Here is a 26,727-nt window from a genome sequence, read left to right as displayed (position 1 = left end):
CAGCTCTGTGCAAGGGTCAAGTGCTACTCCCAATCATGCACATGGACACAGACACTGCATCTCCAGGGAAAAACAAACCATGATCAGTCCTCCAGACAGGCTTCCCAGGCACAGTCCCAGGTCACCCACTGGCCCCCACAGGATTTTCAAAACATACTGGTATTCAAGTGACCTATTTTCCATGCAAGTAAAAATCCATCAGTCAGGGAAGCAGAACAAGGATTCACCGAGCACTTTGTATAAATCTGAACAAAACCAAATGCAATAGCTGGAGACAAATCAGATTCAAATCCCTTCTCCTATAAACAGTAGTATGCAATTAACCAATTCTTCCGTGTTGTGGCAGCTTGCCAAGGAAAAGGGTCAGCATGAATCCATCAGGCAATGGGAACAACAAACATAAGGCTGAGTAGCAGGTTCATACACTGATAAATGCCATCAGGAGGTGAGCCTGCCATGAAGGAGAGATAGGAAAGGGCAAAATGGAAAACAGAGGCTTCAGGAGAGATAATCCTGAGCTACTATGACATAGAAAAAGGAATGAAGAAGGAACAAGATTAGAAACATCAGGGATCTCTTTCAGTCTGCCATCTCCATCAGAAGAACCCCAAATTCATGGCTAAGATTCAAGTGAGAATCACCATCAGCAAGGAAGATGCAGTTCCTTAACCAAACAGAGAACTTGTGCAAAGAGCATTTTATGTATTTGCATTACTGCACTTCACATCTTTGCATGCAGTCATTGATGGAAATGCCTATGAGGGGCAGGGAATGAGCTGGGCAGGGGAAGACAGGATGGAAATTGGAGACCTTTTTCTCTTCTGTAACATCAGGCTTCTAGCACTTAAGTATCTTCAAAAAGTCAGCATGGGATCGAAAGCATTCCCATGTAACAAAACTATAGTTAGACAGAAGGGAAATCTTCTCAGCCATTTGCCTAAAGCTTGCACTCCTCTGTTCCAAACAGATGATCCATGACCCAGACTGGACGGGCCAGATTCCTAAGGAGATTCAGAGGCCACTCCAGCAAAGCACGTGTAAAAGGTGAGTTAGATCCGAGCAATGGGACAGCTCTAAAAGACAGAGCTCACATAAATTCAAGGAAAAAAATATTTAAATAGCTGAACAGGGCAAACAAACAAACAAAAAAACTCCAAGGTCTTCAATTGTCTTCCTGAAGATCCTAGAAACCCTGCTAGTGCAGATGTAACAAAGTCAGTCAGTGGGGTGGCAGTGAATGAAGGGGTGGGCATTATTCAGACAGAACAATGAACATGTGGTGGGGGTGTCCTCCCTGAGCTTTACGTAAGCCACTGCGAGACTCTTACCCACAACCCTGTAAGCTGCTTTTCTTTCTCTGTTCCTTGGAGCTGTGAGAGGTTATAAAAGCCACCGAACCTGTCCTGCTGTGATCTGATCTAATCTGGCCAAAACTGCTTGGCTTCAATGGAAAGAAGAGTTGAAGAAAACTTGACGAACACAAGGCTCTGAGGAACAGGGCAGAGAAGGGGATCCATGCTGGACTGTTGGATTTAGCTCTTGGGAAGCATGGTACCTTTGGATTTTCTGGCATCCTTTAAAACTATGTCCCCTTCCAAAATGCTCCCAATGACCACTCAAGAGAACTGATCTTGGCTGAAAATCTTTTCCTATTTCCATCTCATTAATTACCAAGACTGAATGAATTGAGTACTGAGCCGTACTTGACACTCTCAGGCTGACAGATGCCGGCAGGATTTAGACCCTGCTCCAAGAGAAGAGCTGTGGTGTGATCACCAAGGCATCAGAAGCTGCCTCCGTTCTCTGGGAAAAGGCTCAAAGCAGCCCTCTGCAAGCACCCCTTGATTGCAAGGCTGCAGTTTGATGGAAAAGCTGTCTGATGGAAGGTGGCCAGAGCTGGGGTTCCCAAAGGCCACACTGCTGCCAGCAGGGCACCCTGAAGGAATGCAAACAGAAAATGCTCACGCAAAGGCTCCTCACCCCTGTCCAGCACCACACGCTTCCTGCAGGGAGCCAAGAGTTCCTGGGTCCCTTCCCGGTCTCTATTTAAGCTTGCCCTGCTTTCTGTAACCAGAGTAGGAACATGACCAGAAGGAAAGGAAGGGACATGGCTCCAGGAAGGCTGGGATGATGCTCAAACCAGCGAGCTACAGCCCTAGCACCGGCTTCCAGGTTAAGCCCAGCTTCAGCATTTCTGGTACGAGAAGCACAGGTAGGAGAGGGAACAACACTCCTATATTACCTAGCTCTGGCAACATGATTTTGGGTTGCCTTTTCATTTTAAACGTCTAGGAAGGCTCACAAGCATATCTGGGACTCACATGTGACAAGTGAGCAAAGGCTATATCTGATTATCAATCTCCACACTGAACTGTTATATCCAGTGTTAATGTACCTTGAAAAAGAGCTGTTGGGCAGAGGAAGACGGGAGCAAACAGTCAAACAAGCCTAGACTTGAATCCTGACTGAAATGAGAGCAGTTGCTCCCATCCAAGGCTGCAAGGTACCATGTGAGGGCCACCTTTCTAACTGGCATGGGCCCCAACAAAACTAGTTTCACTGCCTGATCAGAGAACTGATGATGGTTTCCAATCAGTCGGACCTGATGATCTTAAAGCTCTGTTCCAACTTAAATGACTCTGTGATTCTAAACTGACTGGAGCTGGGAAAAAACAACTCACTGTCAGAATGGTATGGAAACACATTCCTTCACCTTATGTTCAGCACATGCTGGCACAAAACTTATCAGCACTGAAAAGAAACCACCACCTTTCCTTCACCATGGGCCGACCACGCCAGCTATTGACTCAGCTGCTCTTACTCAGTTTTCTCCACTTCTCCTGCCTGCACAGCCAGCTTATCGCTGCCTTATGTAAAGCCAGTTTATCACCCTCTGAACTCACACTGCAGCTTTTCTCACTGAGCATGGAGTAGGCGGGCACCAAAAACCTCCTCATCCCACCCAGCAACCCCAGAGCTCATGCTGATTCCTGACAGCAGAGCAAAGACAGAGGCAGTGACCGGAACGAAATTCCACACAATGACCTGCCAGATGCTGCCAAGAGCAAGCACTCTTCTGAAAAGTGTCATGGGGAAATAAAGATGGAAAGGAAACAACCTGGAGATCTGGAATCTTTCATCACTGTGTTTCGAAGCTGGGGACATCTAAATCACCTGTCTTATTTTTACTTTGCTGTGTGGAGCAGCACTGGGTTCCAAACTCCAGCTGCCATTCCCAAGATCACAGAATCACGGCATGGTTTGGGTCAGAAGGGACCTTAAAGCTCATCCAGTTCCAGGCCCTGCTGTGGGCAGAGACACCTTCAACTATCCCAGGTTGCTCCAGGCCCTGCCCAGCCTGGCCTTGGACACTTCCAGGGATCCAGGGACACTTGCAGCTTCTCTGGGCAACCTCCTCACCAGCCTCACAGGGAAGCTGTGCCAGCTGCTGTGTGGAAAGAGAGCACTAAGGCACTGCCTGAATCCTCTGAGTTTGGCTTTTGCAGGAGTAAAGCCCAGTTCAGTTTTACTGAAGCAAAACACAGCCTGGTTTGCCTCTGCACGTTAATTAAAGGTACCAAAGAATATTGATGAGCACATTCTGCGATCAGATTTTACCTGATTAATTTTTAATCACATTTATTTCAGAAGCAATTAAAGAGTTTGATATGAAACAGGTCATCTGGTTACTCCTGAAAATGGAGGAGGGTCTGCCTACAGTCACGGATCAAAAAGAGACAGCAGGGATGAGAGGAGAAAAAGAAATCAAAGTATATGGGCAAATACAGTTCATTTCTCCCATCGACAGCCTGCTGTTAATGCAGGTAAAGATGTTCACAGTTCACATCTCTGCCCTTTTAACCTCTCTCCTCATTGATCCAACCACCAAGGACTAATCTTGGGCTTATGGCATCACACAGCTTTCTACCACCAAAGTGCAATGACACAATCACGTCCAGAATAGAAAGCAAGGAGGAGGAGGAAAGTGCTAAAACAGAACAAGTAGTTATGGAACATTGTTACAAAATCCCTGGGTTGGCCTCCCTGCAGAGCTAGCAGCGCAGCAGTAAAATGCCACAAGGCTAACAGGGCCCAGGAAGAGTTTCCCTTAACAGCATATTCTCCTGAATTTGCTCCCAGAGCAGTGCTGAGAGGTGCTATGGAGACCTCTACTTTGCCCATCATTTGGAAGGCAGGACAGGTGTGCTGCTCCCCATTTCCTAACACACGGAGCTGGCCAACTTGGGCTCTGCAGTGGAATTGTCAGACTTGAAATCCAGCATCCTCCACCCCAGCAGGGAGCCAGGGTGGCAGCGAGCCCGGGGGAAGTTCCGCCTGGAGAGCCAAGAATACCTTATCTCGCAGGATAAGGTGGAGCTTTACTTTTCCCCTCTTGCAAAATCACTTCTTAAATAATCTGTTTATGTCACACATACCAGCACTCCTGACAGGGGCATTACAGCAGCACGGCCTTGCCTTCAAGGAAAGGAACATGCAGTGCTCTAAATGAATGGGAAGGGTCCTCTGGCCCAGCTCAGGGCAGTGCCTCTTCCTGATTTCCCCCAGGAAAGCTGACTGACTTGTACTTGCTTTGCTTCATGTTGTGCCCTAGACCTGGGCAGATCCCTTGTCTCGCCAGGTCACGTTTCTGGGCACTTCCAGCCAAGCAACTCCTCCTAAGTAACACGTACTGAATCCATCACCTAGCCCTCTCGTGGATCCAGGCAGCAGGGAGGAGCTGGAGTGGAGTAATTTTCAAATGTCAACAGCTGATATCACGGCGATACATTCCAGTGTAGGAGCAGGCTGAGGTGGCACCCGAGAGACGGGCTAAACAATCCCTGGAAGCAGGCCCAAGGGACATATTTCTGTCAGGTATGCCTGGTTTCTGTTAATGTTACATTTACTCAGTGAGGGCATAAGGGACAATTATCCCACCCTGAAAATGTCTCAACGCCTTCCTGACCAGAAATGCCCATTTTTTCCCCTCCTTAAAAAGCCAAGTCCTTCCCTCTCTCCCAAACCACTACATAACCAAATTAGTGGGTGGTGTGGTTGTGCAGTTGCTATCTCCATCCCACACACACAACCTGTGGGCATCACTGACAAAGTGAATGATGTTCCTCTCCTCTCCCAAAGAACACCCCAAAGAGGGATGCTCAAAGTGACACCTTCAAAATTCTGATTTGGCCCCTTTGAACTCAAAGCAACTTACCAAGTAGCAAAAACAGCCTGGTTCTGAGGCATGTTATAAAGATCTGCTGGGGAGTTTTCACATTCTCTCCTGCTAACTCCTGTGCCAGGGAATCCCTGAGTTCTACTAGCCTATCTCTTCTGATAAAGGTTACAACTCCCCTTCCCCTCTTAGAAGGAAAAGAAGCAATCTCCTCTCCGCTCACTTTTAGTGAAATTAAGTCTTTTGACAGATGCTTACCTCCTTTAAAACACCCCACTGTAAGTGCAGGAATCTAAAAGGGACTTAAAAGCATCTACACCAAGTGCCAGCCAAAGGTCTGCAACCTGACATTTTAGTCCTTCCACTGGATCTTAAACTGACAGAAGGTTTAGATTAGATACTGAGAGGAAATTCTTCCCTCTGAGGGTGGGGAGGCCCTGGCACAGGGTGCCCAGAGAAGCTGTGGCTACCCCATTCCTGGAACTGTTGGACAGGCCTTGGAGCAACCTGGGCTAGTGGAAGGTGTTCCTGCCTGTGGCAGGGGCTGGAATGGTTTGAAGACCAGTTCCAACCACAGCCACTCTGTGAGCTTACAGCTCATCCCACACATGCAGACCATGACTGCACCTGGGGTGCACATTGGAAACACACACTTTACATGCACAGACCACTGTGGAGAGATAGATACAGCTGAGGACACACAGAGAACTGCAGAATCACTCAGGCTGGAAACATGGAGACAAACGAGATCTCTTCAGAGTGCCAAAGCCTTTAATGCTTACTGGCACCGTGGCAGCGCCCCAGATTTGCCAGGCACGCCGAGAACTGCAGGCTGTCCCCCTGTGCAGACGGAGCGGCTCCCTGACCCCGCCATCCACACACCATCCGTGCCCCGTGACCCCGACAGATGCCACGGCCCTGGATCCCTGGGCGATGGAGCTGGGCTGCTGGCAGGAGCCCGGCAGGAGTCACGGCGCTGCCTTTAGCACCACCGAGGGAATGAGCTGGCTGCACAGCCCCGCGGCTCTGCGGAGGCTCAGCCGAGCAGCTCCAGCTCCAGAGGCCTGTCGTGTACAATTAGAAGCACTTGTTTCACCTCCTCTCCTCATTTCCCCAGCCAGAGGAGCTGCAATTGGTCTGTGAGCCCAGCTAAAGCAGATGAGGATATCCACATGGGAAGAAAGGATATAAACACGCCACAGCCACAAGTGTTCCTTCAAGCATAACCACATCCCCTGCAGACAGTCAGAAGGACCCTCCTGCACTCATCACCAACAACCACTTGCATTATATTCCTGGAGCATCACACGGGGCCGTTGCACATCAAAACAGCATGTGGCAACATTTAAGACAGTAAAACATAAAAAATATCCTCTCCTCTCCCTTCTCAAATGTTTCTGCTGTGCCAAAGTGGCAATTATTCCACAAGCAAAAGGCCAATACAAACCTGACCCTGCAGACAGCAAATAGCCTCATTAAACCCAATATGATGATTTACAGTGGCTGAGCACAGATTACTTCACCCCAGAGAGGAAGAAAACACAGGCTTTTTCGTGGAAAGGACTGGCTTGGTTTGCTGGAAGTGTTCTAACTCCTCTTTTTAGAGACTATTTTCTCTCCTACTGCTGGATTCTTTTCTGTCCATTACTGGTGACAATGACACGGCTGTAACCCTACACCTTTCAAAACATTTTCAATTGAAAAGCCACAGGCATTTGTTTGCAAATAAAGAAGTTAGAATAAAATTGTATCTTGAAGTCAGGAGGAAAAGGACAGTGCTGCAAGGTGAAATCCTCTCCCTTCTAGGTAAAGTCCTACCTTATCCTCATCTGCTCCTTCTCTCCTTCTAGTTTACAGAGAACCAATCCTCAGAAAATGAGAAAACGAGAATTTGCTGCTATTAAGTCACTCCTATCAGCCTCATCATTTTCCAGGAAGAAACTTGCAGTAAACTCCTTTAAATTCCTTTTACCTTTGGGATTTCACAACATTTTTAGTTAGAGGGAAAACAAAAATCTTCCAAAAACACTTACTCTTTCCCTATGAAGTGAGGAAACTGTTTTCTCTGTTAAAAAGTTCTCCTTCAGGGGAAACCCCTTCTCTTTATGCCTCCCAAGCACAAAGGACAACGCAGGGAAATGTTCACTTCCCGCCTTAAGTCCACCCTGACGCTTGGTACAAATTCTGCTGGTTTTTCCACCTGGCTTCTCCACCTGCCTCCACACTTCCATGCTCACTGCTGCAGCGGTGATAGGCAAGCATTGCAAAACTCCATTCATCGAGGAAAGCAAAGCAAAGAGCTCTGGTGTTTCACAGCCATTATGCAAGACACAGCAAACAGGACTTTGGGGGAAGTGGAAGCGCGTGCCGGGAGCACGGAACAACGTTCACTCCTCAACTGAAATAGAGGATTTCTCTAAAGTCACTTCCACCCCAAACAAGCCTACCCACGTTTCAGTCAATTTTAGGATGAAGTACTGGGCAAACCACAGGCACCCTGCTTCTGTGCCCTCCATCCTACATACAAACACCAAAGCCAAGGCACCCTTCCTCCCCAGCAGTCCAAGTCTCTTACCTTCCACTTCTTCTTCATCACATACATGTTTAAGGAAGGAAGCCCCTCTATCCAGTACTGCCTCGTCCTCCATCCTATAGTAATAGAAAAGAAAAAAGGAATGCTCAGACTTCTCCTGGAGCGAGCTGTTTGAACCAGCCCAAGTCCTGGGCAGGTTAACTTGCAAGCTGTTGCTCATGTTCCTGTGGGCACTCCTGTCCTCCTTCCAGTGCCTGCTGGTCCTTCATAGAGCTCCTTTCACATGGCGTTTGCTTTAAGCTGGCCTCACGCAGCTCCAGTTCTGACCTTGAGAGGACATCAGTGGTGACAGGTGTGAACAAGGTAATCCCAGCTACAAGTCTTTGGGGGCTTTCCTGTTTCTTGTGTCTGGCTTTCCCCCCCCTTCTCTTTTTTCCAAGAAGTACAGTCACAGAGGCAGGCTTGGGGCTGTCTATGCAAGGGCCAAGAGTTTGTGGGATTGCAGGCTGCCTTTGGTGTTGCCCTGGCAGTGCAGGGAGGTGAGCAGGCACTCCCCACACGGACACAGCCCCGCTCCAGCCAGTCCCTAAGAGCAGCACAGCACACTTGTCTGCTGGGAGCCCGGCTTTGTGTCACATGCTGGCCTTACAGAAATCTGACATATGAGGATTATCCCGAGACCGAGCTACAGTAAGTCAGATCATCACAGCAGTCATTTATGTGTGTCACCCATTCATTCATCCACTTGGAGAAGGGTTTTAGTGGCTGCTGTCCTTCCCCTCCCCTTTTCTCTCCACCTCTGCTGTGCCTCTGTGGACAGCAGAGACTCCTAATTCCACTTCTGCCATTGCCGTGCCTCTGCAGAGCTGCCCAGAACTCCTGCTGCTGGGTTCCCCCCTCAAAATCAGACCCTGCCTGCCTTCCGAGGGTACCTCTGCAAATCCACTCTCGACAAGCAAACACAAAAATAATAAAATAATAATAAAAAACAAAATTGGAACTGTGTTAAATAATCTCCTTAGAGGCTAAGTACACATTTGCTGCTCACTACTGGGCAGTCGCCATGGGAGCTTTCTATCTTAATACAACTGGGACCAAGCTGGTAACCTGTTTTCATACCAAAAATCAGGGAAAAAACACCACCTTTTCCTTATATTCCCTCAGGGGAATAGGGATAAACTCAGTTCAGAGTGAGACACAAGGCCTTCAAAACTTCTTCCCATCCATAGTGCTTCCGTTCAAGATCCTCTGAGGGCAGTAGCAGCAAACACTTGTAGATTGTCTTAAAGGAATATTCAAATTCAGGAGAGTATAAATACTCAACAGATGAACACCAAGAATTCAGAATGCCTTAGGGTGTCTACCTTGCATGCCAATGCCTAGCTACATAACTAGAAAATAAAAAATAAGACTCAGCCACAAAAGGAAGTATCAGAGTCCTATTTCATGAAAGCAGTACCTCAGCAGCCACTCTCCTGCCTCTGCCAAGTTTTCCTCCACATCAAGCACACCTTTACTAACCCACCCCTGGTCTCAGCCTCACTCTTAGTCCACAGCTCAGCTCTCAAAACAAGTCTCAAACATGGCACAGATAAATACAATGAAGTAGGTCAGATTCAAACACAGTACCAAAGCATATGGAAATAGACGTTTTTCATTTGGATTATCGGATGGCAGTAAAAAATAAAGCACTGTACCCGGAAATGTACGTGAGCATTGACTCCCAAGCTTAGGTCTAGTCCAAAGCCAGCTCCTCCTTCACACAGGCTGTTTCTGACTGAATTCCAGGAGCCAGAGGATTTGAAGCAGAAATTTCCCTGAGCTAGGAAAGGTGCCATTCCCCAAGCAGCTGCTGCTGGGTGCAGAGGGGTGGGACGTGCTCCTTGCCAGCACAGCACACCAAGCCAGAACTCAGGCACACACCAGCCTGCCCTGAAAGCTCCAGCCCTCCATTAAATTATTTAAGACTATTTACAAATCTTTTCTAAGGCAACAGAAGGGAACATATTCCATGGATACCCTTGCCTATTTTGCAATGGTTGTGAAGGCATAACCCCACATTTGTTTTATTATTTTTTTCCTGCAAAGCAGCACAGTAGCTCCTTGCTATAAACTGAGCTGGAAACATCTGGAACAGATGGGACTGGATTTCCAGACCAAACACAAAGCACAGGAGCTTTATTCCTCTATAAAGTCTGTACTTATCCTGGCATTCAGCTCCATTCCTTGAGCACCCACAGGTGTGCAGGTGTGTAACCTGACACCTGTGTGTCCCACAGCCCTGACTAAAAACAGTGTCCCAAGGCCAGCTTCTCCAGCCTAGGCAGCATCAGCCCAGGCATGGAGTAACTGAGAAGCAACAGTGTGGTAGAACAGGGAATGGGAAAGGAAGGGAGCAATTTCCACTGCCTGCAAGGGATGCAGTGCTGAGAATCCACCAGTTGCCATCCCTCTGTGAGAATGCCTGCTCATCCTCCTCACAACAGCAGAGCATCCTCCCAAGCATCACCCTGCCAGTGCTGAGCACCCACAGCAGTGGGAATGGCTCCCACACTCCCAGCAACTTCACCTTGCCAGCCTGGAATAGGTTTATCACAGTTAACAGCCATGCTTTTTTAGCTCCAGAGGGTTGGAAAACCGATCAGCAAGGCTTCCCTGAAATGTGTATCCGAAGGAGCTGGGGGTTTAAAGGGCCAGGAATAGAGCGTGGGTCGCCTTGGCACAATGCCCCGGCTCTAATCCGCAGGAGTTTAGTGATTAGACTCCAAGCACCACCTCCCTTGACTTGGTCTTTTCTGCCCTTCTCAGATTATCACAGGATTTCTGTGGGCCAAAATCTAGCAAGAAAACATCCTTTACCAATTTGCACAGGGAAACTATTTCAGCCTCCAGGAATTTTTCAAATACCGTGAAATGGGAGTTGCAGAAATTAAAAAGAAAAAAAAAAAGTCACGTGAAACAAGAAAATCTTCCCTTGAGTTGTCAGGGGAAAACTGGCAGACTCCTGTTGGTGAAGCACTGCAGCAAGACCACTATCCCATGGAAGACACACATGGACTGGAGAGAAGAAAGGAGAGAAATAATTTTAGGGCCTCTGAAAAGAGATGTGCTTTTGGTTAAGCCTGGTTTACCAGCTCCTTGTTGGAAGGTAAAGGGGTTTTCTAGACACTTCTTGTCTAGATCCACATCCTTGTGACTGCAGCTGCAACATTTTAGAAACAAATCTAAAAAAAAAAAAAAATGTTTTAAATTACTGGGCTCCTATTTACAGGGTCTGACAGAACATGCTCCAGTGAAAAAACATGAACTGCTTGAGTAATTGGCCTCTCTGGGCTGATGATTAGATCAGTGCCAAACATTTTTAGAAATGATGTTATGTGTCAATAGGATTTGAATAAGAGTCACGCACGGCCAGCAGCAACTCCGCTCTGCCTGCAAAGCACCGGCAGATCCAGCTCACAGAAATATTCTGCGCTGCTACTCGGAAAGAACAAGATCAATTTAGTACTAGCAGGGATCCCGGACTTTCTAATGGCTGCGCCCATCTGCCAGCATCTGTTCTGCTCACCACAACGTGAATTCCTCCTGCAGGTCTCTGGTTGCAGCACCAAACATTTGCGCTGCATCTTGCAGGCAGTGCAAAGCAGCGAGTAAGCTCGGAGTTAGCGTGGCCAGCGCTACTCCAGGCGGAGGCCGGCTCCCCCAGGAGATGGAGTGCTGCCACCGCCCGGCTGCTCAGCTGCAGAGCTGGGAGACTTGGAACACGGAGGGGAGCACAGAGGGAAAGTGGTGTTTGGCGTAAATAAAGAAGGACTGATGTGGCAACACGAGATGTTGCGCGGAGTTACAACTCGCCGGAGTGAATAACTGCGTAACAGAGCTGGGGAGCCAGAGGGGAGAGTTACTGCTCACTGATAAGCTTTTTACGATTCTGCCCATTTCCAACGGCTTTTGCAATCAGGAAGAGACTCCAGCAAACTCTGAACTGCACAAGGAAAAAGAAACGGAGCCAGTTCCATAATTGAAGCAGCGTAACACAGAGCCGTGAGAAAGTTCCATTAAACAGCAGTCCAAGGAGCTGGGGCTGGGAGTGGGTCAAGGGCTGAGGGAGGAGGGAGAACTCCAGGTCACAGAGCAGCAGTGCTGGCAGCAGGGCTCCCGACCGATCGGTCCGAGCTGCCAGCCCGGCTGTGCCACACAGCACCGGCTGTGCCACAGCTCTGCCAGGCAGCTGTGGGGAACCTGTGTGCTCTCCCGGGAAAGGCAAGGGAAGTAGGATCTTCCTGAGTGTGCAGAGTCAAGCACCCTGTGTGCTGCACAGAGCACAGCATCAGTGTCCTGTCAAGACTGTTTTCCTCAGAAAATTACCGTGATCAAAGCGGAGTGGGAAGGCATGGATGGGGATGCTGCGGGAGAAATGACAAACCCAAGCGAACAGTGGGCATCGTGAGCTGTTTGGCAGCTCTCAAATCCCACAAGGTTTACCCATAAATCTACCACATAGTGCTCCCCCTCACCACATACCTCCCTAACACAAAAGGGGAGAGTTGTTCTGGTAGGAAACATCCACAACCCCACACTGCTCCCCACAGGTGTAACCAACACTACTTGTGACAACCAGCGTCATCCAACCTTCAACTATAGATACATCAACACAGATGGATTGGCCAGACTTGAAGGCTCCTGCAGATGGGACCTGGACCTGAGCAGAGAGAAGAGCCACCAAAGGCTTCCCTGCCAGTGACACCCAGGGCCCTCACCAAGCCCAGGTTAGATGCCGTGTGTGTGTGGGTACCTGTGTACGCGCATCCCAAAAGGAATGAGCCAAACAGGCTGCTCCTGTCAGCGAGCTGGGCTTAGGGGAGACAGAGATAACATTATTTCTTCTCTCTGCAACCTGTGAAGCATTCAGACACTGCAATGTAGTGGCCAAGAACACAGGAAAGCAGGAAGGAGACGTGGTCCCAGCAGATGCTCTCACAGCCCATACGCAAACGCGTGAATAAACAGACCTAATGTGACCGATCCCCTTTTAAGGCCCTGATGTGTTCTGGTTTTCTCACATACTTGCATATGGGCTCTATCACACTGAAAAAAAGAGCTTCTGACTGTACTCAGCACAGCCTGGTTGATGCACTTTTGGAACATGTTGCCAAATTTATCCTGGATGCATTTTCCCCTGTCAGCTCTAAAGCAGCATTTATTTACAAGCTTTCTCAGCAAAAGGCTGTACTCACCCGGAGCAAAGGAGGACAGAAGCCTCTGCTTTGCACACAAATAACTTGCACTGTAATATTTATAAATCAAATAAATTCCCAATTAAGTCATCTCATTAGGTGAAATGTTTCCCTCTACAGAGGTGTTCTCAGGGATTGAAATTAAGTCCCATGACAGGATTTAAATAGGAGTCTCAGTTCTTGACTAAATCTTGTTTTCAAAAATTCTTTACAGGCTGGAACGTCAAGAACTCTAAATGTTTTATCTGAACTCATAGGTGAAGTCTACGAGAGCACCTCCCAGAAACCAAGATAAGAATCATTCAAATTCGTGATGGCAAAGTAAGTTCCATCATTTGGGTTTCAATTTTGATCTCGGACAACGTTTGAACTCCGACAAATTCGGAAGAAGTCTTGAAGTTGGATACGTTCCAAAAATTAAGTAACTACTAGGAGAAGCAATTAGGAGGGAATGAAGTTACAGCTTTCTTCTGCACAAACAATAAAGTAACACTATCAAAACAGGGCAGTGTAAGCGGGAACACTGGGGCAGGTGTAACAGTTGAAGCCTTTGCTTCATTGTGATTAAATGACTTACCACAAAATGACATGACAATAAAAACTGATAAAGTCAGATGCCTCTTTGGTTTCATTTCCTTCTCCTCAAGGAGAAGGAGCTGAAAGTGGGGACTCAGCAAGGAGAAGGCTGCCTTGCACTCCAGCTTCATTTGAGAACTGCAGGATCTCGGTGCAAGCCCCTCTCCAGGACAGGGTGAGCCTCTGCTACCACGCACCTGGCTCCTGACACATCCCACATCCATCTGCTGTATTCCATGTAGCTACAGCCAGGAAAAGGTACAGAGACACCCTGTAAGGAATTCGGGCTTTGTGGGATGGAGTCAAAGAGACGAATCCACAGGAAGAAGAAGTGATTCTGGACTGCAAATACTATAAATCTTTCTGTTTGAGGATAATATAAACCAGACATTTTTGTAGCTTTGTTTTCCACAATGGATGAAATAGAAATCACAAAAAAAACTTTCTCTAGAGGCAGAGTGGCGTCAGGTTTTAAACCCATAAGCAGTAGTGGATTTTTCCTCAAAATTATTATTTCAAGCCAGCCTGTGGCATCTGATCTATTTTGGGCTATTTATTACCGTGACAATGTCATGTCCTGCAATATTTTTGTTACAGTTTTATGCCTGAGAGGCAACTTCTTACTTGACCATGTGTCTGTGTGAAACCAATGCTGGTTTATACAAGCTGCTCCTTGTTCCAGCCTCGGAGCTCTTTTTGAGCAATCTGTGCTGTGTCACAGGAGCAGGTACCGTGGGCTAAGAAGCACCTGCAAGGTTTCAAGCATGCATTTTACATCAGCTCAACACAGCAACTGCAGGAAACGCTTCCAGCATCAACTGCCTGGAACCTCCAAAAGCAAGGCATGGGAGGCCTGATCCTGAGGCAAATTCCCAACTATAAATGAGGACGTTAGAGTGGGCAGCTTGGTCCCGTGTCTAAAAGAAAAGAGTTATCTGGAATGGGCGGTGCTGGGTTTAAGTCCATTTCCCACTGAGCAAAGGAACAGCAGTGTGTACAATGAGGGGTGGGGCAGCACACCACTGGCACCACTCATCCAGGGCTGCTTTTCTCCAGGGAAAACAACCCAGCACGCTCAATCCTGGCTGCTCAGCAAGCGGCCACCTCCTGCACTTGTCCTTCCCTGTAACTGCTTGTGGGGGGGCCGTGTTCTCCATAGCAATCACACCACACAAAAGGCGTGAGACCAGCTCACAGCTTAATTTCACCTCTGCAATTACAGTTTGAAGCTTTTTCCTTCCCTCAGGCTTCAGACTCAAATGCACAACTCCTAGAGCTGCGTATTGTTTCACCAACACCTTCCCAACCAGCTCCGAGGCGCTGAAGCCCCTCTGAAATAATCTCGAAGCTCTGGACCACTTATAGTGACATGGGTACAGAGCATGTGCTGGCTTCCTGCTGCGAGGAGGACACGCAAGACCTGATCCAGCACAATCCAGACTCGAGGTCTGGCTGGCAGAGGCAGAAAGCCTGGTTGTATAAAACATTTTGGACACATCTGAAGCAGCCAAGGGAGCTAATGCACTCTCAGCACTTCCCAGAGTGCAGGCGCAGCGTTTCTCAGCCAGTTCTTGGCATTCTGAAGCGATATGTAGATTCACAATATGCTGGTTTCAAAAACGTAATCCAGCATAAAAGATATTTTTAACATGGATCATTTTGGGAATCTGCTTAACCACTCGCATAGCATTACACAAGCAGGAACTTCTCAAAGTGCACTTATCCTCAAATTATGTAAACTTTACCTGGTTACTAGATGACAGTCTCTGTAAAACTGCAATTCTTCCATGTTGGAACAGTTGCTCCAAAGAAAGAAGGGATGTGGTACCATTCCCTGGGTTGATGAGACAAAATCTCTGCTGAGGAAGGTCACTGGCAGTAGTCCTGGTGCATGCATCAAATCCTAATTCAATAATAGTCAGGCAAAACTAATGCAGACCTGAGAGCCAGAAACACAGACAGCCAGATTTCAAACTAAATGCCCTTCTTGCCTTCATTGGCTGCAATGGGAAGGAAAAAAAACCCAAAAGCCAGAGAAAAGAAAAAAAACCAACCAACACACAAAAAAACCACAAAAACACCACAAAAACCACAAAACCACAAGCCAATGGAAGCTTACTGAAGATAAAGAAATGTTTCCTGACAGAAAAGGAAAGAGGGGAGTGAAATGCAAAACCAAGTTATTTTATAACTTGAGACTAAACTGAAAAAAAGAATTTCATCACTTCCACCAATTTAAGCTCCAGTGAGAAGAGAATCAGTCACAGCCCAGAGCAGCATGGACCTGGGTATTCATCCTGTCTCCCAAGAGTGCTAAGGGCTCAACAAAACTCTGATTACACCAGCACAAGCCACAGAGCCAGGAGGATATAGGTCCCTCCCAAGTGATACCCACGAGCAACACTAAGCAGAAACAAACCTGCAAGCGACACTTCCCTTCTGCATGGCCACAGATCCTGCTCCAGGAGAGCATCTGCTGTGCCTTCCGGGGGCTGGGATCAGGCTGTTGGGACAACCAGACACGTGGTCCCTGGCTACCACTAACCAGACTTATACCCACAGGCAGGAGAACTTCCACTCCTCAAAATTTCACACGGTATCAGAGGGCCAGGTTGGTAACAAACAGCTGTTCCAGAGCACCACCAGCCACTGGGCTCTAACAGTGTGGGGGAACCTCACTGCCATGGTCACTAGCCCACAGAGAGCTCATGCACACAGCCACACGCTTGACAGTGGCTGCAGAGCAAGCAAAGGGGCATTTTGTACACCTCTAGGGAACAGGCCAGCAGAGCATGGAGGGAAGCACCGCCTCCAGGTGCCCTTTGGCCCTCCACGTGTGGTGCTTGGAACCACTTGACACCTCGGCTCGGGCGCGTGATGGCAGCGAGGAGCAGGCCGAGCCCGTGATCTTTACACTCAGCCCTGCAGACTAATTAGTCTGCATTAATAAGGGTCTGGCCCAGAGCAGGCGGGGGGCACATGATCGCGTTCTCACGGCATTAGTCAGCTACGAGCTCCTTCACCAGGACACCAGCTCCAACGGGAGGAACATGATGCAGCATAAAAGCACAGTGCTATGAGCAGACAACACATGATCCTGCATAAAGGCAATCCATTTAGCAACGTTCAACTCACCTCAGCAGCAAAATGTGTTTGCCCCTGGACTGGCATTTTGCTCCATGGGAGAGTCAGGTCCTTAATTTGATTCTCAGTGCCCTAAAGCTGGATTTACTGTATCCTCCAACCACGGCCAAGAGTGCAGAACCCAACTGCTGAGCAGGCAACTCCCAAGTTTTAACAAGACTGTCCTCTACGTGACATCCATTTAAGGGCAGCTCAAAATAGACCTATTCATATCAGCCTAAAACAAGACTGTGAAGAAAACAACAACTCGAGAGCTGAAAAGTAATTTCTTGCCAGAAAGTACTCACAGCTACTTCTTCTGAATCCTTCCTTGTGACCCATCAATGGTGTCCAGAAGAACAACTTATGGGACAAAACTGGTAGGAACACAGCAATGCTGACAAGCAGCGCTGTTGCAGGACATCCTGTATCCCTCAAAGTAACCTAAACACCAGTATAATGACTACTGAGCTTGGACAAAAGACCAAGCAGACTTCTGAAAGAGACGAGAAAGTGAGATTTCAGCATCCGTCTTTCTTTCAGTGTCTGGAAAACTTCATCTGCTTTAGGAATGGTCTATGAAAAAAATCCTTCTCTGGATAGAGAAAACCTAAAAAATTAAGATCACTTTCATCTTCCTTTACCAGAAGAAGGCTACTCGGCCTCCTCTACTCACACAAGTTTGTCACTGGAATGAGCTCCTCTCTCTCCATGGCAGTTGGCTCCTTCTGACTCCAGATCATTAGTCGATAAACATGAACTTCCCAGGCACTCCTCAATGCTCCCTTCAGTTTTCTCATGTGTCTGTACAGCTCAGCCCTTTAGCCATTAGGGTTTGAAGCCATCGTGTTTTAACATAAGCAAAAGCTATAAAAAATATTTTTATAGATCCCGCATTCTCTCTCCTCCTCTTCCCAAACTCTGTATAAAGCAAGAGTTGCTACTTCTGTTTTAGCAACTCTAAACCCCAAGGCATCCTCAAGAACCACAGTGGCTATAACATTCTGTGCAGCTCTGTCTGGGGTACAGCTAATTTTCTTCTCAGTATCTAGTATGGGGCTATGGTTTGGATTAGTGCTGGAAACACACAATTCACGAATGGGAACTCACAAATGTTGTAGTTACTGCTGTAGGAGTGAGCAAGCAGTGGTGCAGCGCTTGGTTGCCAGCTGGGGTTAAATCAGGACAGTCCTTTTTGGCATCCATGACAGGGCACAAAGAGTTCAAAATAACGGCAGATTTGATTGCAATGTGCTAGGTGGAACTTAGAGCTGTCATAGCTGTATGGATACTCATCAGCAGGCTCCTGCCCTGCCATGGGCATGTCTGCCTGGCTGCACGTGGTGCCTAGAGCTCATCAGGAGCAGCTTTTGCTTTCGGTGCCTGCCGTGGTGCTTATCAGGCAGCTCTGCTGGGCCTGGGAATGCTTTGATAACAGCACCGCCGACGTGCCCGAGCTGGCAGAGGCCAGCGCAGGGCTACTGCACTGCTGTCCTGGGGAGGCTGCAACTGCAGTGGGAGCTGAGCCCATGGGCTGGCACCTGGGGATGACACTCTAAACCCTAACTCCAGGCTGGAGAAGGGACATCTCAAAGCATGTGGCCAGGCCCATGCTGCAGCCAGTACACCTTGAAGCATCGGTGGCTGTGCATGAGGACATGCTGCAGTACCTCAGAGCTCGCATCCATCACCCACTGCCTGCTTGCATCCTTCTTTTCCACATGCACCTGCCTAAAACACTGCAGGCAGCCATTCTTTCAGAAGAAGCCTTGGGAAAACAACTTTCTGTAACACGCCTGAAGTGGTTTGCTTTGGCAATAGATATTCATAAATAACACAATTCACAACAGGATTAAAGCAGCTTTCACACTCCTTTTTTAAGCTGTCAGGCCACCATGGCTGAACCCAGACACGGTCATTAGTCACACATTTCTTGAAGACACCTGTTAACAAAGAACAGCCTTATGCCCAGCACCTAATTGCAACATGGCTGTTTAAAGGTAAACGGGAAATGGGCTATGGTAATATTAAATCCCAGTTATCTGCATCCATTATCTTGCATTTTTTTATTGCTAAGCGGAATGACTGGTCTGGGAAGAGAGCCAGAAAAGTTGGGCTGATACCACAGTTCAAGACTTCATAGATATTTCTGAGAATTACACGTTAAGGGTCACATCGAGTACTGAACTGACCTCTCCACAAAAGCCTGCAGGTACCTCCACTGAGTCACAAGTCAAGCCTTTCCAGGAAAACAGAGCTGTTGGCAACCCAAGGCATCACTGGACCAGGAATACTTAATGCAAAGGTGTCCTATTCATCACTCACAATTAAAAAGGCAGAAACAAGTTCGTTCAAGAAGCGTGGCTCCATTTGTATTAAAGCTATTACAGAAACTTCTAGCGTTCACAGCACTCTCTACATTCCCACATTTCTGAAAATTCGGGGGACATCCAGGTTACTTGCTGGGAGGGATATTTTGAGAATGATGGGCTTAAGTTGTTTTTTCAATGCTTTTTAACAAATTAAGTTGCATAGCTAATGTTCAGTGAACTGGGCTCTTTTAGCTTGATCTTTAATTCAAGTAATTATTTTAAAAGCTGGAGATGGGATCTCCGTTTACTCAGTCTCTGGAGAGGATTCTGACACTGGAACACACAGTCGGGGTTTTTTCACAGGCTTGTTTTGCAGCATATTCCCTTTCAACAAAATTCATACACTGTATTCCTGGCACAGGGAAGAGAGCCATGATCCAAGCAAAACTCTGGAAATACGGAGGTCTTCCTTTTGCAGCGATTGCTGTCATTTCACTGTTCTGTTCACAGGTCCAGAGTATCCATCCCAGGTTAAATTACAGTAGAAGCATGGCAATTACATGCCTGCCCCTTCATGTCACACTGCAAACAGGAGTAAGCCATGAGGCTGAGCAGTCAGAGCATCCTGGCTGGAGCTCCGTGCCCACAAGAGCCGAGCAAGGGCGCCTGGGCTTGCCTTGCCGACAAAGCACAGGCCTAAGCCCACGCTCGAGCCCAGGCTTGCTCACATTCCTTCCATGCTAGCAAGCTCTCAGGCTGAACTTCAGAGCACTGCCAAGGTGCCAACACAGCCCAGCAGACCCAAAGATCAGCAAGGTGCCATGTACGAGCCAGAAGCCTCCAGAGTGCCACGGCTGGAACCACATACCCACCTCATCAGACACAGGGCAAAACCTCCTCCCCAGGCACAGAAAAGCCCAATGGGCACAGAAGGACACAGAACACATTCTCCAAGCTTATATGACATGGAAGCTGTATGTCATGGGAGACAGCTGCCTTGCTTCTCAAGCCCAACTCCAGAATAGAAATTGATCATTCACCAGTGATTAAAAGGTAGAAACATTCTCTTTTATCTCGAGTGAGAAGCATTCAGAGTTATAGGGAATCACTGCATGTATCAAGTTCCAGTAGAAGCAGTTCTTGCTTAGGCAACAATCATCTCCTTTCCATGCACATTCCAGTGATGTGCCAGTAACAGGACAGAGATACAAACTCACTCTGAAACGGAGAGCATTTCAATATCTATTCAAGGTATTTCTTCCAAAAATTCACTGATGTCATCCAACAGGTGAACTGGGACCGAAAAGACAAGCTAAGCAGGTGGACAAATAATGGCTGCAAGTTCATTCCAACTTTACCCTAAATTGATATCCTATTCCACAGCCTCCCTCTAACACCACCCCTCAAGTGCCTATCAGAGATGAACTCACGACTTTGCACTGGTCTTTCACTGATTTCCAACCCCACCCTGCGTGGGTGCAATCCAGACTTTGTCCCTGCACCCCTCTGGCCCCACTTGATGAATTCTCCCCCCACACTGTCCTATCTCAGCACGCATTTCTTTCATTCATGCTCATGCAGGACTCACCCCAGCACAGCCAACTGGCATGACCTTAAAAGCCAATGAGTTGAATTGCCTCAAGGCCAGAAATCACCTGTGCTGAAGTGTTTTGTGGGATGAAGGCAACAGCTCCACATCTCCAACCTTTCTGCACTGATACACAGGTTACTACACTGAAACTCCATCATCAGCACCGCAAACACGTCCAGCACTGCTGCCAGGGAACACCACACTCAACTTCTACTGGGACAATACTGCTCAAACCCTGTTACTGCTCACCAGAGAGATGATGAGATGTCAAACAACGGATGTGCAACACTCCCATGACACCACACGCTGGCTTGCTGTGCCATCGAGGCTCTGGAACGGAGCTTTGCTGGGGACACAAGAGAACAAAACCCCATGTCTTTTCCCCTGGGGATGATTGCTCCTGCCCACAAGGACACACAGGCAGCTCTGTTGAGCAAGGCTACTGGTCTTGAGTTGTTCTCTGTGTCTGCTGAATGCACAAAGTGTCAGCCAGGGAAGTGAGCTCAGACTAGACAAATTTATCAAGAATTGAGGTAGCATCCGCTTCAACATGACCACATTTGCCAACTCTGAGACCTCAGCAAAGTGTGCAGGTCCAATTCCTGTGTGTAAGAAAAACACTTCCATTCCAGTGCTACAGATAGGTTTGATGTGCTCAAATGCCACTTTTCCTTGAGCTACTGAGCAACTATTTCCCAGCTTCATTTTAAACAATCTCATATTTAGCAACCTCGATGCAAAGACGTTTATGCTTACATCAAAGGGCTGACAACATGTCTGAAGTGTTATACAGCCACCGGTACAATAAAAGCAGGTAACTGTTGCAACTTTCTGTTCAAGGTTAAGTGTTCAAATGCCTTCAGTAAACCTTCAAGATGTGATTAAAATTAAATAAAAACTTATTTTAAAAACTTAAGGGGAAATACCATAATATTTAAGTTGCACACACCACTGAAAAAGAGACAAGTTCTGTTTCTGCACCTACTGCACAAAATGGAGAAAACTGAAAAATTTTAGTAAAGATGAGTAGTTGGCACTATACAATTGTGCCAACTCAGCTACTCAATTACTTCAGTTGTTGTCTTTGATGTAAGATTATACATCTGCATAGTCATGGAAATCAAAGCATTTGCATGTTTTGCTCAGTAAAAGTAGCAGAAAAGGACAGAACACACCACAGGAATAACTCCTAAGTGAAAAAAGCCAAAAATCTGTTGCATATGCAAATCCACCAGGATTTCTTGCATAATACCAGCTCACTATGATAACTTCGAAAAGAATGTAAAATTCCATCTCCCCTGGGGAACAATCACATCAAATACCAGCCTGTTTCATTAACTGCCCAGATGAGCAGCAGTCACCTCGCAGAGGGCAAAAGAAGAGGCACCACAGCTCTGTATTATTTATATATTATACATAAGCATAATTACACATACATTATTATAGCATATACATTATTAATAATAATATATTACTAAGTATAATTTGAATAAAATGAAATAGCTTTTATAATCATCATTAATAACAGAATGAAGTGATTTGAGTAATACCCAGTCTCAAAAGAAGTCATGGAACAATTTCCACCACCAAGTTCTTCAACTCACTTTGGGATGCCAGAAGTATGGATCAATACTTATGAAAGGAAAATTAAGGCTTATTTCAAGACAGAATTACTACAGAGTATTTAGCAAGTATTTATTATATGCTAGCAAACCAGAAATACGATCCTGTTCCCCTATAAAGGTAGTTACATAATACAGCTAGGATTTGAAACACTTGGAAAATTCTCTTGCCACACTAAAAGAAATTCCTCAGGAGTAGAAAATATACACAGACCAGTCTTATTCTCCCTCTCCATACGTATTTATATAAACAAATAATGAATCTATGTTAAATCTCCCCTCAGTCTCTCTTTTATTTTGCAGCAGAATGAACTTTGCTAGGAGCACACGTTTCTAGAATTCAGAAGCTGAAAGTTCATTTACAGCACAGATTCAAAGGATTCTGATATTGGTGACATGGAAGCAGCTCTTCTGATTTTTCTGGTGAGAAAATCAGATAAAACCAGGGCCGTTTGCAACCTCCTCTGCTGTGCTCAGGAGGCTCAGCCACACTCCAACAGCATGGATCTACATGCCTATTGAATTTGGACAGAAATCCACTGTTCCAAATCAAACTGAATGCCAAGAATCGAGATGTAGTTTTCTCTGATTTTCAAATTTCTCATAAATCTCCATGCAACTTCATTGCACTGCCAGTCCCTATGGCAAGTTCAAGTATGTTCCTTATGTGAAAGACTCATAATTGTGGGACAGTAATTCAAAGACATTTTTATCTCTCCAGTTAATGTAATTAAGCCATTGAAAAACAAGAGCTCTGCAGCTTTTTACTTATGCTACGCACTGCTTTATCACCCAATTATGGGTGCAGTAATTGTCTCTGACACTGTGCAACAGCAATAAAAAGCATTCCTGCCACAAACTGCGCACAATCCTGAGCTAACTCGGGAGAAATGAGATGCTACAGCAACTCAAAGTTCAAGGGCGAGGGGGCAGAATCCTTGCTTTGAGTGATTGTGGGAATTCACTGTAACCTTGACCAATTTATAGCTCTATTTCAGTTTCAAGCCAGACAGCAAAGAGCTTTCTTTACAGAGTTAAGAGAGAGAGCTCTGCCTCCCCATCCAAGTCCTTATGTTTTGAGGGAGCACAAAAGAGGAGCTTTCCTTCCACCAGACGCAGCACAATGACACAGAGACGTGCTCCTTTATCAATATTAACCATAAACTGCTATTACTGGGTTTTCAAAGAGCACTCCCCCCCTCCTGAGCCTTCTAAGTGGATTTGAAGCCGGAAGCAGCTAATTGACTTGGAACGAGGAGTTATCAGAACCCTTTTAATTTGCTCAAAGCAAGAGTTCAGATTTTAAACCTAATGCACGCAGAGAATACGTGCGAGATGGGTCGCTGGAGCGTGACGAGGATGCTCTCACAACGGGGCAGTGAAGGCATCTCACCAGCACCAAGGCACCTCCAAACCCTCCTCCCAAGTCCTCTGCTTCTCCCAGCCCATGGGGAGGAATTGGAGTGCAGACCAGTACAAGCCATGCTATTTCGATGTGGCTGTGTATAACAACGTCATGGCATAAAACCCAAAAAACTAAAGTAAAGAAGAGAAATTGGTTTACTAGCAAATCCACACTAACAGATGGCATGTACACACACAGGAGCATCACTTGCTGTACCCACACCTCCTGTTTTTGGGCACTCACCTCCCAAACACAAAACATTTCCCTCAGTATTTCCTTTCTCAAAGCAACACCTTTGCCTTTATGACTCCATCTTTCTCACAAGGCAGCACCTCCGACTGCAAATAGCTGTTTGCACACTTACTGGCAGAAAAATAAGGACAGGTTTTTTTCTTTAGCCTCTCACAAAGCAGTTTTCCTTCACAGCCTTGCCCAAAACACTTTCTAGCTTATTATTTATTACTGCTGTCCAGGGTGGCAGCATTAGAAAACCTTCAGCCAGAGACACACTCTGCTCCTCCACCCTCTCTGATAAGCAGGTAGATCTGAAAACAAAAGGAGTTATCGATTTTTCCTTATCACAGGGATGTTTTTCTTTGAACTGTACTTTGTGCATAAATTCAACCTTCTTTTATCAGCTTAAGATATCGGTAACCGAAACATTTACCCTACGCTCACCGCATTTTAAAAGCTTCTCTTAAAAACCTGCTGCAAGTGATACCGCAAGACAGCGCCAGTATATGAGGCTGTTTTCCAGCTGCAGAGAAGTTTCAGTATTTAAAATTGTAACATGGAAGTTTAAGGGAAAACCCTGCACAGTTCTGAGCTGCAGAAAATCCTGCCGGACCTTGCTAGGAGCAGATCGGATAAGTGCAAGGGTGTTACCTTGCCAGGAATGCCCTGTGCACACAAATGAAAGCTTCATCCCTCCTCCCCATAGCTGGGGAAAAAAAAAAAAAAAAAAAAAAGAAAAAAGAAAAACCAAATCCATAATGGCTTCTCACCCCACCACAACATCTTGCTCCCCACTCATCTGAGGTCAGCAGTCTACAGTTGCCAGTACCTCGAAATCTTGGGAATGCAGAACCCTCAAGTCTAGCCACTGCTTTTAAAAATGTGAAACTGACGCTCAGCAGGAGCGAAGGGTAAGTTACAAGCAAATCCTCCTACTTCTTTTGGAACTTGAAAATCTCTGTTTCCTTCCTAGGAAGCCGAAGAGGCATCCTAGCATTTGCTCTTCCAGTCCCACTGACCCTCACAAGCAGGTGAAGTTGATGAGTGCTAAAATCACCAGCTGAAACCAGGCTTGGCAAAATTAACTCTTCCATCATCTAATCCAGGAGTCATCAGAAAAAGTCTTTGAGCATGGAATGGCAGTTCAGGAAAGGAAGGGCATGGACTAGGACAGATCAGTTCATGTACATGCTCTGAGCAAGCAGAGACACAAACAGTCCCGTTTAATCATTTGGCACAGGACTGGAATTGAGAACAACATGAGTCTCTCATTCAGTAGTTGCAGCGGTTTGGGAGCCCCAAGGTTCTTTTGGTGAGAAGGCCTTTGAAAAATTTCCTACTGATCTCAACCAAAATAAGAACTAGGTGTATTCCTGCAGCCTATCACATCAGCACTTAGCAACACTCTGTCCCACACACAATATATACAGCTCTGCACATTTTGTTAAAACCAACTAGTAAAGTGTTTTGGGGGGTTTTTGTTTGTTTGTTTTTGGTTTGGGGGTTTATTTGTCTGTTTTTTAAAAAACAAAGTATGTACGTTATAAGGAACAACCAGAACAAAGTCCCTAAGCAGCTGAGAGCACGCACGCACCAAGTCAAGTTTAGATGCACAGTAACTGCGCCCCTCTGACACAAAAGCAGCAAGTACCTATATATAGTACATGGAGCAGTTCTCCGACGGAGCTGCCGCTGCTCGGATCTGCCCCAGGGCCCGACCTTGCTCCTCACGCACCCAACTTTACCAACAGGAGCAGCTTTGCAGAACGACTCCGCGGTGCTCCCGCAACGCGCCCCGAGCCCCGCTCTCCTGGGAGAGCACGGTGCCTTTTTCCATGGCGTGGGAGCTCCCTGCACATCCTCCTGAACGCGAGTGCTAAAGGGATGCGCTCCGAACAAAACAAAAATCCATTAGTAACTAATGTTGTAAAGAAAAAAGGAACAAGCCTAAAGAAGGTTAAATCCTCGTTTCCCCGAGTGCTCTCGCTCTGAACGGCAGCGCTTCACGGGAAGCACACAAAGGGCAAACAAACAGCAAAGAGCTGGTGTTGGATAATAAAACACTCCATACGACCATATACCAGGTGGAAAACTGGAAACCCGGGAAAGATGAGGCTGCCTATTCAGCGGCTGCTAACAACTCACCGAGGATGAACTGAAACGGTAAAAAAAGTTTTCAAACACCACGAAGCGTTTTAAAAGTTGGCTCCAGCAGAGCTGGGCACCGAAAAAGACACCGAGGAGGGAGAAACGCAGCCCGGCGTTTCCACGGACGCTCCCGCTCACTCACTCACCTCCGGGGCTCGGGCTTGCGGCGCTCCTCCAGCTTGGCGGCGGGCGGGGGCTGCGGGGCAGCCAGGGCGGCGGGCGAGCTGCGGGCGGGCTCAGTGGGGCATGGCGGCAGCGCTACACCTGCTCCTCCGTGTCCTTGTGGGTGAGAGCCCGCGGCAGCCCGATCGAGCGGCGCGGCTGTGCTGGCGGCGCCCGCCCGGGCCCGCATTTAAAGCCGGCGGCGAGCTCGGCCGTCCCCTCACCCGCTCCCATCCCGGCCCGTCCCGTCCCATCCCATCCCCGGCCGCCGCTCGGCGTCACGGGGCCCGGGGCGGGGAGCCCGGAGGAGGAGTCTGAGGGCCGGGGCTGCGCTCCCCGCCCCGAGCTCCGAGCCGCGCCGGGGCAGGTGCGCACTTCCACGGCTGGAAGCGGAGAGCAGGGGGCGGCCGCGGGACCGACCTCTCCCCCCCCGCCCCCGGCTGCGAGTGGCGCTGGCCGTGGGCACCCTGTGCCTCAGAACGGGAGATGCCATCCCCCGAGCAGGGGGGTGCGGTCCCTGGGGCCGGGCCGGGTGGCACCGCCGGGGTGCTGCCCGCGGTTCCGGCAGCCTGTCCCACTCCCACGGCAGGTTCCCTGCCACTGGAAGC

General features: G+C 47.5%; 1 protein-coding gene across 3 annotated transcripts in view; it reads right to left on the bottom strand.

Moving 5' to 3' along the window:
- SLC4A4 (solute carrier family 4 member 4) overlaps positions 1–26,144 on the bottom strand; it is a 114,936-nt gene extending 88,792 nt beyond the window's left edge. For 2 of the 3 annotated variants that reach the window (XR_015803493.1, XM_088164339.1), the window contains exons 1-2: positions 26,104–26,143; positions 7,752–7,825 (exon numbers count right to left, since the gene is read on the bottom strand). Coding sequence is in view for 2 of the 3 variants with exons in the window: in XM_088164339.1 (XP_088020465.1) it covers positions 7,752–7,824 (73 nt within the window). In the remaining variant the exon portion in view is untranslated. Of the gene's footprint in view, positions 1–7,751; positions 7,826–26,103 lie in introns of all 3 variants that reach the window. The other variant, XM_088164340.1, reaches the window with a different exon arrangement.
- Between the last annotated feature and the right edge of the window lie 583 nt (positions 26,145–26,727).

This window comes from Sturnus vulgaris, chromosome 4 (assembly GCF_052056855.1).
Source record: "Sturnus vulgaris isolate bStuVul1 chromosome 4, bStuVul1.hap1, whole genome shotgun sequence".
Lineage (NCBI taxonomy): Eukaryota > Metazoa > Chordata > Aves > Passeriformes > Sturnidae > Sturnus > Sturnus vulgaris.
This window is presented reverse-complemented; position numbering and strand designations above follow the sequence as displayed.